The 17,712-nt window shown below is 37.2% G+C and overlaps 2 protein-coding genes across 2 annotated transcripts; both read right to left on the bottom strand.

The window, feature by feature from the left end:
- Positions 1-5,846: 5,846 nt before the first annotated feature.
- Positions 5,847-8,397, bottom strand: LOC113683187 (angiopoietin-related protein 7). Its single transcript, XM_089197183.1, has 3 exons — positions 7,618-8,397; positions 6,966-7,346; positions 5,847-6,490 (listed from the first exon to the last, which is right to left on the bottom strand). Exons 1-3 carry the CDS (start codon positions 7,805-7,807, stop codon positions 6,210-6,212), a joined length of 852 nt encoding a protein of 283 aa, XP_089053309.1. The 5' UTR covers positions 7,808-8,397; the 3' UTR covers positions 5,847-6,209.
- A 1,455-nt stretch (positions 8,398-9,852) lies between these two features.
- On the bottom strand, positions 9,853-13,099 carry LOC113673509 (angiopoietin-related protein 7). The gene is made up of 3 exons (XM_089197399.1): positions 13,084-13,099; positions 12,532-12,960; positions 9,853-10,785 (listed from the first exon to the last, which is right to left on the bottom strand). Exons 1-3 carry the CDS (start codon positions 13,097-13,099, stop codon positions 10,511-10,513), a joined length of 720 nt encoding a protein of 239 aa, XP_089053525.1. The 3' UTR covers positions 9,853-10,510.
- Positions 13,100-17,712: the final 4,613 nt, after the last annotated feature.

Here is a 17,712-nt window from a genome sequence, read left to right as displayed (position 1 = left end):
ATTGAAAGTAACATTGGAACCGATCAAAACGCTTTGGTTTGGATCTTCAACAATCGTTGGTACTTGAGCATTTGCAATTGATTGAGGTTGCACCGTTAGAAGAACGAAGTGTAAAGAGCAGCATTGCTTAGTTAGCAAAGTGACAAAGAAACGTGAGTTCAATGAGTTCTTTAAGAGCTTTAACTGATAAAAATAAAGAGCGACGAAAGAAATACAGAGGTAAACATACCTCTGAAAACAACTGAAGTGTCGTGTTTAACTGTATATGCCGTCAACGACCACTTAAAGTACAAAGTTTACATGAAAGCTGACAGGAGCTGATCGCTTATGTTCTTATGTTCTCGTGCTTTGCGCCATGACGGCGCAGGCCATTGATTCTCACCTAAAGGTCAGCGACGGAGGAAGGTTGTAACAATGAGAAGTTCAAATGCAGTCGAGATCGTTTTAGGGCTGTATGGAGTGCATTGATATGAAACGAACTGCTGCAAATATTTTCAGTTCTTGTCTTACCTCGATACTTTGGGCTTATGAAAGCCTCAGCTGATGTTATTTTCCCAACGCTGGTATTTGTCACGCGTTGATATTAGCCATAATCACCCTTTTCCACTGCGGCTATTAAAAGTAGATATTGTGATTTTTTTTTCTCGTCCCGTTAACTTGAATGATTGTTGTCCTTGGGTTGGATTGCACAACAAGTGAGTTCTTCATCCATGTGATGATTGGCAGGGGAAGACCAGTTGTAGTGCAGCTGACGGTAACACGAGGAAATTTTTTTCAGCACTCTCGTTCCGCGGAACTCCCACAAACTTTGGCGCTTGTGTTTCCTCAGTAAAAGATTAAAAAAATGTCATTTGCAGCTATTCACATAAACTGGTCTGGAGTTTTGTCATGGCAGAGTAATAGTGATGCTTGGGAGAATATGTACTTTTGTACTAGATATCATATCATATGGAGGATATGTACTTTGCTACTAAAGGAAACGTCGTATGGATTCGATTTTGTTTTTTTTATAGGAAATGGGTAAGAATTTTGGTCAAATTCTATTACAAACTTCAATGAATAACTTAAAAAGGAATGGAATGGCGTGAATAAAATGAGCTGACAGACAGTTCACTACATTTAGGATCTTCACTTTCTTCATTCATTGTATGAGTGAAAACTCATTATAAATTTATATCGAGCTCGGGAGGAGAAGCCAATTGATGGAAATGAGGCAAAAATCCAAATCGGAGAGGAACACCGCTATATTTCAGGATTTTAAAGAAATCTGATCGATATTCTTGGTCTCAAAGAGGTTCGGACAAGGGTCATTAGATAGAAGCTATATCAGCACGATGAAGGGGCCCTTTTTTTTCTTTTTTTTTCTTTCGCAAATGTCAAGGAATGTCTTAAATGTAAATCCTGACATTCAATTTTGAAGAGCAATAAAGACGACCAAGCATAATATCTTTCTGTTCGTCTAAGGAAATGCCATGAATCATCTCGATCATAATCACGCAAGGCTACATGTTCAAAACAGATATAAACGAACTCTAAGCTGCCGTTTTTAAACATTGTAACTACCTTTGTTTTCCTCCGTGAATCGATCTCCTGATTTCGATGTATGCCACTTAGTTGCTTCGTTCAGGATGATTTGGTTTTCTCCTTCCTCTTACTTTGAAAATGGTACCCGAGAGCCTCTTTAATATGAACTTCTCTCTTCTATTAAACACTGATTGTTGTGTTCTCGACTGCGATTGTTGGTCAATCGAGGTGAAGCCGTTGAACCGACCAAAACGCTACGCCAGGACAGCTCATTCAGATTCATTAAATTGCATGGCACGTGAATGAAGTAACTGTCCTAGTGTAGCATTTTGGTTTGACCAACAATCGCAGTCGAGAACGTGACAGTCGAAAAGTTTTGTCCAACCCCTAAGAGGCTAAACACAAGGGCCTGTAAAGTGGCCTCCATAAAGGGATCTAAGGGAAGCGTTTCGAGAGGTATAGCAAGCCTTTAGTTTGTGGAGTGGATTTGCTCTAATGCACGTAAACACTTGAAACGTCAGCTTTGAAATCTATCCACGGGCGCCGATTTACATCATCAACTCGTCGGTTTTAACAAAATCAAATTACGATGATCGAGCCAAAGACCTGGTTCTCCTGCAATGTAAATATTTCATCTTATTCAAGACAGGTGCTAAGACGCAAACGATAATTAATTAGAATTTTCTCGTTCATCGTTTGCAGTGAAAACTATTAACTAAAAGTAGCTAGGTGATGCCATGATATGACCTCTTTCGTGAACGCTTTTCCTGTACAATGGAAGCGATCTCTTAAGAATTTTATGTTAATTTGTCATATAATAACCTTACACTCTTAAATAAAACTGGTAAATTCTTTGCAAACAATCCTGACCTAAAAATACCCAAGGAAAGCATCACGAACAGAAGACGTTAAATTCGGATTAACAGACCAAATCCATGGTTTAATTCAATTTACTACAGACAGGACGTGGCACGCAAAATTACCCAGAGTAAAGCTCTTTACGATCAATTTCGAGGAAGAATCGTAATCGATGAAGTTCGACAGAGTAATGATAAATATTATTTGCCTGCCTCTGGCTTCGGCCCTGTTTTGCCCCCCACGAATAATTAAAATCGTTTTCTAGAGAAACAAACCAGTGAAATTTTTTGAAGAGACAGCGTAATTTCACAAAAAAGGAAGAATGGTCAGATAGTATTGAGATGTCCTAGTTTAGAACATTCTATTGGCCAGAATGCAGGGAATTACTTTCGTTGTAAATTCGTAGCGATAGGTCTGTGATAGTTAATCATCTTACGTAAAAGGCGCACTTTATCTTAAATTAGTTCAATCACAAAAGTTTATGTATACAGCTTGACCGCTACTTGAGTGGTAGCAAAAATAAGACCTGAAAAAAATTCAGGCCTGTGTGGGATTTGACTACCGCTCAAGTACTGTTCATCACTACGAAGATCGCTTTCATGTTTAAGAAACACTAGAAACACGTTTCTTCTGCACATCTGAGAGACCACTCCATGTTTATTTGTCCATGTGCATGAACGGAATTAGGGCTTGATTCTCCATAACTAGCTTCCGTCCGTCAACATTGTCTTTGAATTGGCTTTCACTACTGGCCTTGCTTTAAACCATCACTAAGTCCTCGTTTAAGGGTAAAATATAAACCACAATAATGTTCACGTGAGTGAGTCCTGTGACAGTTTTTAGGGAAGGTTTCAAAGTAAGATTTGATCCTCCGAGATTAGTTGGCTCTTACGCTCACGTAAACTTGTGAAGTAAGTTCCTAAGAGTGTACCTGTGTACAAACAGATAAGTTGAATCAGGTGGTTGTGGAAGTTGCAAAAATTAGAAATATTTCAATAAAATAAAATAAAACTCTGATACTATGATACCTCGTGCTGGGGTGGGTGTGGGCTACTTTAAAAACTATTCCTCCCTACCTACGTGTAAATAATCTCGGTGCCATTAGACTATGGGATATAATCCAATTTAATGAAAATTAGATTATCTCGTATTACCTGGTTGGTACACGTGTAACTGTTTTTCATATGATAATAACAACGATTAATTTGTTTCGAGGAATTTAGACGAACACGCAATTGATTATCAATGGTTAGTCGCTATGAGTCGCAAAGCGATAGTGTTAAGACGAGGTTAATCTGCCATGCTCACAATAGACTACCTATTTTCGAGACTGTCGTTTGATCCAACTATATTCTTGAGAAATGTTTTGACCGCCCATTGGATAAGAGACTTGATAACCTACTACGGCTATTTTTATGGTTAATAAGGTTTGCTTTCGATGCACAACCCATGTTTCGTTATCTAATCAAATTACGCCACGTAATCAAGTCAAAATTGTTTAGTCCTCTCTATGCGTTTCCTGATTTGACTGTCTTGTCTAGCTGTCAGATTCTTAAAACTGAATATCGTCTCATAAAAGGGCTGTGTTGTGAACTTTTTTGTGAATTGATTACGTTAGTCCGATTATTTTGTAGTCCTTTCACAAGTCTTTTGATTCAAGAGCTTACAAGGCTGCACGTAGTGCCTTTGTTTCTACGGATTAGTGGAAGCAATAACTAATAAAGCTGTTTTCTTCATGCATTTCAAACATCACGTGCAGTTATGTATTCCTCATTTTATCATTTTTATTTTTCTCCTCATTTAATTCAATTATTACAATTAATTGGAATATATAATGTCAATCGTGATGATTTCAAATCTTGTTAACTTTCTCATTGTTTTTTCTTCTTCGTCAGGCGAGGAAGTGTAGCAGCTGAATCGTTACAATTCTCAATCAGCAGCTCAACACTGCGATTGAAATTGACTCTTAATGGTGAGCAAGAGATTCAAATTTTCTTCTACCAAGCCTTTTCCGTTTTTCCGCTTCTTTGACGAAATCCCAAGGAGGCTCCCTCAAGAGTCTCGGAATTTCAGCGAGAGATGAAACGACCACAAATACGAAATGTCAAGGACTTTCTTAAATCCAAATCCTGAGACTCGATTTCTACTAAGAATAATAATTGTTCACTCTTCTCAGGAAATGCCATCAATCCTCTCGATCATAATCACGCAAGACTCAATGTTCAAAATCGATAAAGCGGACCTCGACGCACATTTCTTTCTCGAAATATTTTCACTGTTTCCGTCTTCTTTCGGGAATCAATCTCCTGCTCAATGCATGCCAACCATCACGTCGTTCATATAATTGGTTTCTTTTTTATTTTCTTCAGTCACGTTTTTCTAAAGAAATTATCTCACTGAAGATCCGCTTACTTTCTTTGGACGCTGATGGATTATCGTTTTGTGATGCTGTAAAATGAAATGGAAAATTATCTTATGGCTAAAGCAGAACGGTGATGAATCTCCTCTTGTTTAAGTTTAAATCTTATCAAAGTTTTAAAAATTATTCGATGTTTGGACTGAAAAACCATTTCCCATTTTGAAAGTGTAAATAAAGGAATGCTTGCGCCAGTAAAGGAACTAGCTATTGTCGAACAGCAAGTTTCGTGCTTTATCTAAGAAGTAGGTCTTTAAGATCCACGGCAGCAAGGACAGTGAGCTCTAATCAAACCCGCTTTTCATCTTCATACCATCTTAAATGAAACTTGAACCAAGAAGAAAGGAGTATGTTGTACTGCATCAATGATTTGGTTTCATCAACTGAGTTTAGAATGTAAATTTGCCACTGTAAAGAGATTCTAAAAATGACATTTTACTTTTAAAATGATTTTGACCAATCCTGACTTATCAATACCCAAGGAAAGCAACAGGCACTGAGGATACTAGATTCAGATCGGAGATTGGTAGCTATAATTAAACTCGGTATCTACATTTCAATCGCAATCCACCACACACAGGAAGTAGCACGCAAAGTTATACTGAGTAAAATCTCTTTGAAGGAAGAATGGCAAGCGATTGTAACCGATAGAATAACAATAAAGATTTATACGTGTCAGCCTCTGACCTAGACCCTCTTTTTCCCGCTTGAAGCATCCAAATCGTCGTCTGAAGAGCCAAACCAAAATTACATTTTGGAGAGGCCGCGCAGATTAGAAACAAACAAACAAGCCAAAAAAATTCAAGTTTAGAACCTTCTACAGGGTAAAAGGCAAGTTTTTGTCAATGGAACTGGGTTTCGCTGTAAAGGCGTGACGATAAGTTTGCCAGAGTTTATTTTGTTACCTAAAAGGCACAGTTTCTCTATAGAAAATATCCAATAACAAATATACATAACTTTTGGGCGCACGCTCCCTTTAAGGACGAGTGACCGAGAAGCTTGTCGAGTGAAAAACAAGTGGAAATGATGGACAAAAACTTCAGCAATGTAGCAAAATTAAGCTCTTTTAATCGCAACACATAAGTGTTCAACATAATACAGAATTGTTTATTGAAATCTAGCGGTTGCGAGTACATAATACTATATTGTTACTTCTGTTTTAGTGTATACGTGTGGCTCATTAAACTAACTAGTATTCGAATTCAGTTAATCAGGGTGTATTTCGTAGATATATTTCCCTGCTGTTACTTAAACTACGTCTTGGTTTTAGTTTTAGAAAAAAAAATCCGATCTTAGCTCATTCTAGTACAATCCTCCTGACGAAACAACGTATCAATCAATTTTTCTTTAACTTTTTGTAATAGAGTGTTCACGTCAGGTAGTATTTGAGGGAATCATTGGTAAGAGAACACTAATTATAGCCCACCGGTCTGATTTTCATTTCAGTGGTTGCAGGAGTGCTTGCCTCAGCAGTGCTTCCTAATTTTGCCCATGTAATGTCGCCCATAGGAGTTTTAGTTCCACGGCTTGGGTAAAGACCGTTGAGGTTTGAATTTACCACGCATATTTCACCGTACCACCAGCCTCCTCCAAGTCTCCCGTATGCATCGCACTTGCCATTAGCAGGGTCTCTATCCCAAGTGCCAAAGGAGAAGTTCCTATGGTAACCAAGAGGATCATTCTCCGTTGCACCTGTTGAAAAACGAGGGAAATTTTAATGAATAAATCAACTTCTTTTTAAATTCGATAAGGCTTTAAGTTCTACGTTCGTTATTTTTAAGTTTGATTAAAACACTGAGAGATATTTTGCATACAAAACGTGGTAAATTTTATCTCAAGAAAACTAAAAACTTGAAGAAAAATATGACTTCTGTTAACATTCAACTTTAACATATTCAGGTTTCGGCACCGAGTAGCAAAAGGGTTACCATGAGACAATTTATTTACCTGATTCATTCGTGCGACAGGAGCACGTACATGCCTTGCACGAAACTCATATTCAATGCAGTTTCTTAGGGAAAATTTTGATTTAAATACGATAACATAGGAAAGATTACTTAGCAGAGCGATGATAAATAAAGAGGAGCTTAAAGGTAAAGAAATAAGGACAATAATTACTGATGAGGAAAATGAGGATAAGCTAAACGAAGCAATCTGACTAGCTCACCTGAAAGGTTGTTCAGCCGGTAGGAAGTATTCTCGTTTCCGATGACAAACAGTCCATACTCAGCGTAAACAAGCTCTTCATTAGTTACTCCCAGTTCTACTCGAAGTCTATTTCCCGTCCCGTTTCTTGTCAAACGGTGGATTTTGTCCAGTCCGAGCCAAAATTCTTGAGTGAAGAAATTTCCGAAACCATGTTTATACTCTTCCCAGGTGCGATTGAAATCCATGGAGCCATTAAGTCTCTTCTGAAGTACAGTCCATCCTCCACCAGCTGTGGTCTGGTCGCAAAATACGTCAAAGGCGCCTAAACCATCATGAGGGTCGATTGTGTAGACATTGCTGATTCTTCCACCAAACTTGTGCACGTCAGCACAGTTCCTAGCTGACAAGGCAAAAATATGCAATTTCCGTCAACTGAATTGTACATATTTGTATACCTTAAGAATGAAGACTTCTAAGTATTTCTGATTTCTGTTAAGTCGCCCAAAAAATATGATCATTTCAATAAACCAGCGCCTTAATAAACAAACTTCACCATGACTATCGAAATGTACTGACTGTTGGAATAATAATTTGTTTGGTGTCACAAGTTTCTCTTCACTGGCGCGAATGTTTAGAATCAGGAGGTGTATGTAATTTCTATATCTACTTACCTTTCACTGATGTTCCGTTTCCCCTGAGAATATTCACTTGACTTTGAATTTCAGAAAGTTGTAGCAGTATTTCTTTCTGGGAGCTTCCAGTGTCGTTGTGGCAGTCTAACGGGGCTGCATTTGTTAAAAGATTTGTCGTCAAGAAAAGTACAAAGAGCAGCATGGTGGAGCTCGAGGGAACAAAATTCATTTGGTGGTCTAAAGCTTGATCCAACTCAAAGCTGTAATCAGCTGAAACGCAATCAAGATTAAGACTTAGGTGAAAAAATTAGAACACGCACATAGATTTCGGGTAGTTATTAAGTCTAGCTCAGAAAATTAGTTCTTACAGACAACGAAGTGTTCTCTCAGGTTTGCAGAAGAAACTTTTAGAAAAATGAGCAACTAAAACCTTCAGTGTTGCTAGCAGGTGAACTAGTGAACTAGCTTACGAGCAGAGTACATCCAAACTTTTTGGCTGGCGCTTCTGAGGCACTGAAGTATAATCATAAAAGGGTCCAGGCTATTGTCTCACTTGAACCGGATGCACTGCGTTTTATCCACGAACGAGGTTCTCCCTTATTGGAAATGTAAGGCAGTATTGTTAAATGGCACAAAGCAGTGTTGTACTCTTTTTTTTTTTTTTTTTTTTTGGTTGTTTTTGTTCAAAGGGAATTTACTAGCTTAGCACCGGAAATTCATAGTTTACTCGCGTGTTGGTCATTTTTGCTAAATATTAATCGGAAATTGGTTTAAAGGTTCCAAAGGTATTAGACATTAGTATCGTGTGCTCTGTCAACTCTGTTGGACACGAGATATTGCATCATACTGCATGTTATCAAATATAAAGCACAAAATGGCGTAGATATGTAAAAACGCAATATAGCTGTTTTTTACCAAAAAAATTGTTCAAGACCATATTTAATGAGGTAGAAACAACAATCCAACAACAGTAACACACACACACACACACACACACACACACACACACACACACATACATATATATATATATTCTATTGACAATAATAAAAGACTTTCATGTATTCTTCAGGCTTCGATATACCAGTTGACGAGTGGGTTGGTTCACTCAAAAGGCAACTGAATCAATACACGATGGTCATATGACCTCCGGCTCCGCTCGCGCAATCCAATAATAAAAAAAAAAAAAAAAAATTAAAGAAAAAAAATTAAAGAAAAAAAAATGGTGAAAGCTTAAGTGTATAGGGCCAGAAGGGTAGAAGTGAGCTGGTCCGGGAAAATTAGTCCGACCCTGTTGCACTTGTACGGCCTTGTTGCGAAAAAATTTTAAAAAGTCACGTTTTTCGATGGATGGTGAATTTTTTTGTTCTGACTCTTTTTTTAATTTTCGTTGTTGTGAAAGATCTTCCCAAACGTGCGGGTCAAAATATGTCATTCATGGAAAGTGCTACAGAAAAAAAAAAATAAAATAAAATAAAAAAAGGAATCAGAATTTCACATCAAACGGAGAGTATTTATCTAATTATACTTCGTTCATGGTATGCAGCTTTGTTTTTCATTTAATAACTTTTTTTTTTTATAACTTGAACCTGAAAAGAAGACAACGGCCTCAAAGCTATAACCGTTGGAAAACGGTAATAGTGGCAGGTGAAGAGAGAACAAGGTAAAACAATCAAATGCTCGGACAAAGACCTAACGCTTGGAACTTCAGCTTAGAAACCTGATACGGTGGACAATTTACATTTTCAAACGAGTTAATTGTCATTCACTGACGCAGTAATACTGCACTTCTTTCGTCCTCTAGGCGCTTCCTGCGTGCTTTACAACAGAACAGGGCACAGTCGAGGTTTTCCTATTTGTTAAATTAAGTCTATTTTGCATTAGGGTTGTACTCTGTGTATGTTCCAATGAACATACACAGAGCGAGTTTTCCAAGATAAATGCTTTGTGTAACTTAAATTCTGTCGTTGTTTCAGTGAGACCTAATTTGATAAGACATCCCACCTCAGCTAATGTTAAAAGACAAAATTGGCATGTAGCAAGAATTTTCATTATAGGTGTTTTTTAACTTATTTGAATGTGGAAAATTAATGGAAATGATATATTAGCAAAAGCCATTCAGTAAAAATTGTAATAAGTCAGTTGATCATTTCTTATTCCTTTAGGCGGTCTATCTTACAGGTAGAATTTAGCACGCTCGATACCTCTTTTCCTTGAAGGTGTCTTAAGGTGTAAACATGTTGTCAGTTTTCATCTTCCGCACTAAATTTATAATCAGGTAATTTATACGAATAGCACGTAACTCTTTTAGGGGCGGTACCTTGAGTACACCCTTTCTTTTCCGAATTTTCTGTTTATTATGTTGTTTTGTAAAAGCCTTCAAAGACTATTTCCTCTTAAGATATCTTTTCAAGTATGATTCTAATTCTGTAAGTAAGTTTATTATAATTGTTACATTACCAATCTTGTTTTTGTTTCATCCGACCTTGACTGTAAGACTAAGAAATTTAAGGTAGAAAGTCATTTTGTAAAGTGTAAACATCGCGAAGGTACGTACTTTGTATGCGAACTCCGCTCTGCGCAGCTTAGCGTGATTCGTTAGTTAAGTGTAAAAGCATGACGAAGGTTAAAGATTGACAGCTCAGTAAGCGTCACCTTTACGGTGACCCACACTTTCCTTGTTAGACCAGAGCTAGTCCCCGTTGTATTAACTTGCGTAATAAAAGAGAGAATAAAAGAAATAGTCAACTGAACGACGAGTGTTAGGAAACTACTTCTAACACTAATAGAAATGTAATTATTTTTTACGAATCAAAGTATCTATATATTCTTCTAATTATTTATTACCCTATTTATCTATCTACTCTTACTTCTCTCTTACTTTCACCCATCTTGTAAATAAGGGTTCTAAGGAATGATTGGTAAGAGAACTCTATTTAAATTTCACCGGTCTGATTTTCATTTCAGAGTTTGCAGGGAAACTGGCTTTAGCAGTGCTTCCTAAAAACGCCCAGTAGATGAGGCTCAAGTGAGTTTCCTTTCCACGACTTGGGTAAAAACCGTTAAAGTTTGACGTTACCACACATCTATCACCGTACCACCAGCCTCCTCCGCCTGTCTTGCACTTGCCGTCAGCAGGGTCTCTATCCCAAGTGCCGAAAGAGAAATTCCTATGGAAACGAAGCGAATCAAAACTGACAGTCGCATCTGTTGAAAGACGAGACAAAAAAATGTTTACTACAACTAAATAATTTTGACATAATTAATGAATCCTCAAGGACCATGTTTATCTTATTATGGAAATACTGAGAGGCATTGTGTCACTTTAGATTTTTGAAGATAAATGTGAGTTGTTATATTTTCAACCTCAGCCCTCCAATTACCAGTCGTATGCTTCGGCATTGAGTAAAAATTGTATTGCACTGGTAAAATTTATTCATTGCGCAGAGTGATGATAAGCTTCCGTTACAGAATCCTACACAGAGCTCTACGACGAACCTTCTCCTGACAAAAATTAATATAAAACAAGACCCGACCTGCTCTTTTTGCCAAAAACCATTTAGAAAACCTTATCCACCTCTTTTGGGACCGTTCGAAAATCGCAGTATTTTGGGAAAACGTGTCTAAAAAACTTAAACAATGCATCTTAAGATCGACACACTACCCCATATATCTAGGCATGAGGCCGGACACCTCTAAGCGTAATTTTTGTTTTCTTTCAGTGAGACACCACATACGGAGTTGCAGAGCAAATAATAACATTCCTCTTTTAGCAAGCTTCCTTTTGCCACATAAATCTCATTTCCGAATAGAATCGAACAATCTTAATACAATTTCGAAGAAATGGAACCCTTCACTCTCGCTCCTAAATATCGCATAATAGTAACTGACATAGGATCCTCCCACCTATCCTGTCTTCTTTCTGCCTCTTTCCAGGCCCCCGGCACATTTGAGGAAGTCTTACAGTCAGAATGTCTAGTTTACTTTCAAAATCTATTACACGTACGTTCCTCTAAACTGCTAATTGACAAATTTTCTTTATCGAAACATTTAATCTATCGTTTCATAACATATAGTTTACCAAAAATTGCATAATTTATAATAAAAGAGTATCTAAACACTTTTAAAAGTAATTTAAGGCAGTGGAGATCCTCTTTTTTCATTAATTTCCTTGCTTAGTTGTGTTGTCAGTGCCCCTTATATTTTCTCATTGATGTAATTTTTTCTCTCCTTTTCCTTAATATTGTAATGAAATAAATTTTCTCGTGATATATTGTAATGTTGTTATTGTGCAACGATGAATAATAATACTGATAATAACTAAAAAAATAGTGTTGATGAATATAGGTTATGTGTAAGGGCAATAAAATCAAAGACGGCGATGAGATGACCTAGGGACCATTCCTTATTAAGGAGGTGCTGGATTTGGATAAATATAATGGTTTGCAGGTATCAGGCGTCCCTAATAGAGTATGAGGGGAGTACAACTGAATGTTGAGTGCTTCTTTTATCCTAGTCATCTCCTCTCTCCTCCCCTCTTCCCCCCTTTGGGAGCTTGCTACGCATGTTACGGTTCTTTGATGAAGAAACTTATTCATATTGCATCGGTATAACGTAGAAACGCGCATCTAAAGTTAAACTTTTATTTGAATAAGCTTATTTTTCACGTAGTTACAAAAATAACTTTCTCTACGATTGTTTTTCTCGTCCATTAAATAACGCTATAATAAGACGCGTAAGGTACTCGGGAGTAAAACATATACCTCCAGCAGAGAAGGGGAAGGGGGCTGGTATGTCATGAATATTGCAACTGCCAACGAGAGGTGATCATTAGAATTATACAGAGTCAAATGGGGGGATTAGGTAAATTCTATTTTGAAAAAACCGAAAGCCTTCGATGACCCCTCTGGCGATAAAGAACGACTGGTCGCTAAACCAAGGAAAGTGACTTACTTGAAAGATTGCTGAGGTTCAGCTGGTACATAGTACTCTCGTTTCCAGTTCGAAACCATGCATACTCAGCGTAAATGGGCTTGTCATTAGTCACTCCAAGTTCTATCCTAAGTCTGTTTCCTATCTCCTTTCTTGTTAAGCGGTGGATCTTGTGAAGCCAAAATTCTTGAGTGATGAAATTTCCAAAACCATGTTTGTACTCTTCCCAGGTGCGATTGAAATCCATGTAGCCATTCATTCTCTTCTGAAACACTGTCCATCCTCCACCTGCTGTGCTCTGGTCGCAAAATACATCGAAGGCGCCTAAACCATCAAGAGGGTCGATTGTGTAAACACCGCTGATTCTTCCTCCAGAATTGTATACGTCAGCACAGTCCTTGGCTAAAGTAAGAAAAGACGCAGTTATTTCTGCCGGCTGAGATTTACATCCTTGTGAATAAGAAAAAAAAATATCCGTGGTACTACGGGCTATCTTAGAGAGATGATACAAAAAAGTGTTGTTCCTTTTCAGTCGAATCTAGGCATCTCCTCGCCATGAATTTTGAAAGATACTAGCTATTAGTAACATTTTTTGGTTGTTAGAAGTTTCGAACATTTGGAAACAGGGAGTCTCTATCCCTGTTCCCTTGAGAATATTTACTTCAAGTTGAACTTGAGAAACTTGTCGCAGCACGTCGTTCAGGAAGCTTCCAGTATCGTTGTGGCTACCCATCGGGGTTGCATGCGTTAACAGTTTTGTCGTCAAGAGGAGTGCAGAGAGCAGCAAAGTAGAACTCAAGGAATCAGAAGTCATTTTGTGGCAACTCGAGGCTATAATTGGTTGAAATGCAATACACATTAAGACTGAAGTAAAAACAAAAAATGAAAAGAAGAAGAAGAAGAGGAAAAAGAAGAAGAAGAAATAATAAAAAAGGAGAGATAAAAATAGAAACGAAACATGTGAACATGATTGTGAGGTATTTTTCAAACAGAGTAATATAGCTGGGAAATTGGTTCCTACAGAGATGGAAAGTTCATTCAAATGTGTATAAGATACCTTGAGTAGAATCAGCAATCAAACTTCAGCGATACCAGCAGGGTGATGGAACTGGTTCACGTACAGAACACATTCCTATTTTATTACCCAGTACTTGAGGCACTAACGTGTAATCGAGAAAGGGTCCATTGTGTGCGGCGGTATCAAATGCACGATGTTCCCTCCACGAAGGCAGCAATCTATTTTTAAATGAAATGCATTATTGTTGAAATGACACAAAGCAGCGTTCAGTCTTCAGAATTGTTTTTTTCTGTAGGATATGAGATATTTTAACATGCTGCAATGTAGCAAATACAATTCACAAAATGACCTAATCTATTTGATAACTATACTATTTTATCAGTTATGTAAAGAGAGGTAAATGGGGAAATATTATTTGAAAGGTGAAAAGATACATTCTAGTGGTGAAAAAATTGCAGGAAAAATAATTAAAATAAGCTTTTAAGTCGATCTGATAATCATGCGGTTTACCTAAGATTTCCGATTGCGATATTTATCGGCTACTTAAACGATATCTTATGTCGTGAAGTACTTTGGCGAGAGATTTCGCCGTCACAATGAATTTCCCAATTATGAATATCATGTCCTTGATATCGGTATCTGAAACGTAACTGACGTGCCCTAAATTAATCATCCTGTGTACTTTTAATCAGCGGGTTTTTGGAATAATTAATGTTTACCCTTTTTTTTTTCCATTTTTTGTTTCTTGTATGTTGTAATCTTCATGCAAGTTTTATAATTCAAAAGCACTCTAAGCCATATTTTTTTTCTCTGAGTTTCTGTCCTTGACTGGTAACAAGGCTTAATTCTTAGAGTAACTATCATCCGTACACATGATTGGCCTTGCTTGCTTGCTCTACAAGTCTCACGTAGTGTTAAATGCTACCAAGTATGTTAAGACGTAAATATTAAGGAACATAATGTCCTTCCAAGAGTTTAAAATTGAGTTGTTGAACTGAAAATCGATAGGTGTAAATATGTTATGCTTGACTGTAAACCAAGCTGTAACTATCAGAAGTGCCTGGACGTCATAAAATTGTTAGTGGCCACATCGATACTTCAGCACGATGGACAACATTCTACAGTCTATACTACGGATGGCGAGGATACTAAAAATCACTGAGACGTTCAAGTATTAAACCATAGATGGCTTGAGGGAGATTCTGACTGCTTATGACCACAACTACGGATATGAAACGTTAGATGAATCATCACTTACTTTGCTCCAAGTGTGGACGGAAACGTGACGAAAAAGGAGGTACTAGAAACTTACTTAACAGTGGTTCTAGTCGTCATTCTTTTCTTCCTTGAAAAGTATCATGACATGCCCTTTTGTCAATCGTAAGGATTGATATCAGAGACTACGTGGGAATTTTTTTTGTTCCCATTGGGTTCTTTTTTTTTTTTCCGGAATTTTTCTTTTCTTTTAATGAAAGACAGAAATTCCCTCTTATGGGGGTTTTGGTTGGTAACGCGGGGGTCTTCGGGCTTATTTTCAAGGTAATCCAATTAAGTCATCTAAAAAATTGACTTTTGTAGTTGACCTTAGCGGTTGACACTTTTGAGTGGCCACATGCTAAGTTATGCTCGCTATAGAAACACAGAGGCATTTTGTAGAGTCTCGGGTCTCTGGAGACCCTCAGAAGAACCATTACGTTGTGCGAAACTATCTTCTCCTTTTCATTTGTTCCCATCTACAGTCTGGTTATTTACGCAGACCGTGGGCAAAGATCACCTCGTTCGATTGAAATGAAGAGATGTTTGTGATTGAAATTAAAAAAAAAACATATTATTTCACAAATATTTTTAGCAAATATTTTTGTTGGAAATTGTGGTTGAAATGGAAATGCTTAGTTAAATGTGAAAAAAAAAATATATAGATAAAGATATAAAATTGACCCTTGAAGGTCTACCGTATCCATTAAGGTGAATGCAGCCATAATATTGCTTACCGATCGGCGAAAACCATCAAAGTAGGTACGTACGTGCCGTGATATGTCCTCTTACATGTAAGCTAATCATTTCCTTACAACGGAAACGATCTCCCGGATTTCCATGTCCATTTTCCAATTAAGAAGAATCTAGAGACCTTCTTTCACCTTTTTGTTTTTCACCTTTTCACAAGACCAAATGAAATTATAAAAAAAAAATGGGTAAGTGCCGCTTCAAACCTTAATATTTTTCGCCTTCCGTCTAATATTGCATTTGTAACTGAAACAACCAACATGGAAATATTTCTTAATTACAATGAAAGAAGGAAAAACGATAAAATTAGCAAAATTGATCTTGTTTAAATTTCGTTCCTTTGGAAAGGGCCTTTGTTAAGTGTTACTGAACACTCTTACTTTTCTTACTCTTCAACTAAGGTTTGTGTAACCCCGCGATTTCAAAGAACCTACGTGGCATAAAGCTTTAGTCTTTTTTAGCGCTGGATAATCCACTTTCTTGCACTTCTCACTTTCAACCCATTAGGTTACAAAATACTACAACTGCCATATCTTACATATTTTAAACTAACCTAATACTCGAATTTAACCCATCAGGGAAATTTTTCCATCATATATTGCTTTACTGTAACTCAAAATACACAATGGTCTCAATGGGACCGATTTCGAAAAAAAAATATCTCGCCTCAGTATCTTCAAATACATCTTTGTAAAACAACTTCGTCTTCTTCGTACTTATTTATTTTTTCTGCTTAACAATCTATTCTCACTTGCCTTTTGCTTCATTTACCTAATAAGAAAACAAAAGTAATTTCGTGGTATAAAGCTTGATTCAATTAAAAGCTACAATAGGCTCAAGTGCAATGCAGATTATGGATAAGATAAACGAAAAAAACAAATAGAACACGAACATGAAAGTCACGTAGTTATCAAATGGAATATTTAGCTTGGAAACTATTCCGTAAGGCAACGAAGCGCTCTTTCAAATATTCGCAGAAAAAATATTGAGCAAAATCAGCATCCAAGTATTAAAATTTTCAGTCGGGGAAATGATGAAGTAGTTTACGAGCAGAGTACTCAGCGAACTAAGTACTAGATTATTGAGAATTCACAGAAGCTATTCACTCAAATGTTGTTCATTTTAGATGAATATTTCTTTTGTAAATTGGTTTATAGTGTCTAATACTATTGGGCACGAAATATTGCTTGCATGCATACATGCTTCACTGCATCTGATATAAGACACAAATGAGCGTAAATATTTGATAATGAGATGTATTTATTAGTTGTAAAGAGAGGACTTCGAGGCAAAATAGAACTCGATAGGTCAAAAGAGAAAAAATTCCATACTAATTAAGAAACATTTTGTGAAAAAGGTTCATCCGTGATGCCCTTTAAAGGCTTTCAAAACTTTGTGGTCGTCTCTGACAACACTGTGATTTACCCAGGTCCCGGTTTACGAAGGTCCCCTTCATGCCCACGTCAGAGATTACGCAAGATTAAGCTGTCGCAATAAATCCCTAATTTTTAATATCATAACGCTAAATGCAAGTCCCTAAAGCTTAGTCATGTTGTTTACTTTTTAGTGAGTTTTTGGAATGCCTTAGTTTTCTCCGATTATTTCTCATTCTTCTTATGAGTCTTATAATTCAAGAACCCTCTGAGCCTCAAATGTAGCTTTTACTTCTAAGTTTCTGCATCTACAAAACAAGTGCTAGGGTTGTTTTCACCAGTACACACGACTGGCTTTACTCACTGGCCTTGCTTTGAACCTTCACCAAAGTTTTTATTTTGATTAAAGTATAAACCACATAATTTATTCATGAGCACGAGTCGCACAAAAGTGCTTGGGTTGTGCTTTACAAAAATAATTTTAATACTTATGGTCAGTAAGCTCTTACGCCCACATACACTCACCGAGGTAATGAGAGAGAACGCAATGTAGCTTGATTAGACGCGAATCAGGCGGGTTTGGAAGATGCAACATTCAGCATCACTGAAATGAAAGATAAGGAATCACAGAGTCTGTCTACCTCCCGCTAGAGTGGGTGTAGGTTATTGTAAGAACTATTTCTCTCCCTCCCGTGTATCAAAATGCCTGGTAACACTTGGCTGATTTGAGATGATGCAATTTAGAAGGAAAATAAACTATCACGGTTTAACTGGTTCGTTTACGCGTGTGATGATTTTATTTATCCG

The sequence above is a fragment of the Pocillopora damicornis genome, chromosome 2, assembly GCF_964200805.1.
Source record: "Pocillopora damicornis chromosome 2, jaPocDami1.2, whole genome shotgun sequence".
NCBI lineage: Eukaryota > Metazoa > Cnidaria > Anthozoa > Scleractinia > Pocilloporidae > Pocillopora > Pocillopora damicornis.
This window is presented reverse-complemented; position numbering and strand designations above follow the sequence as displayed.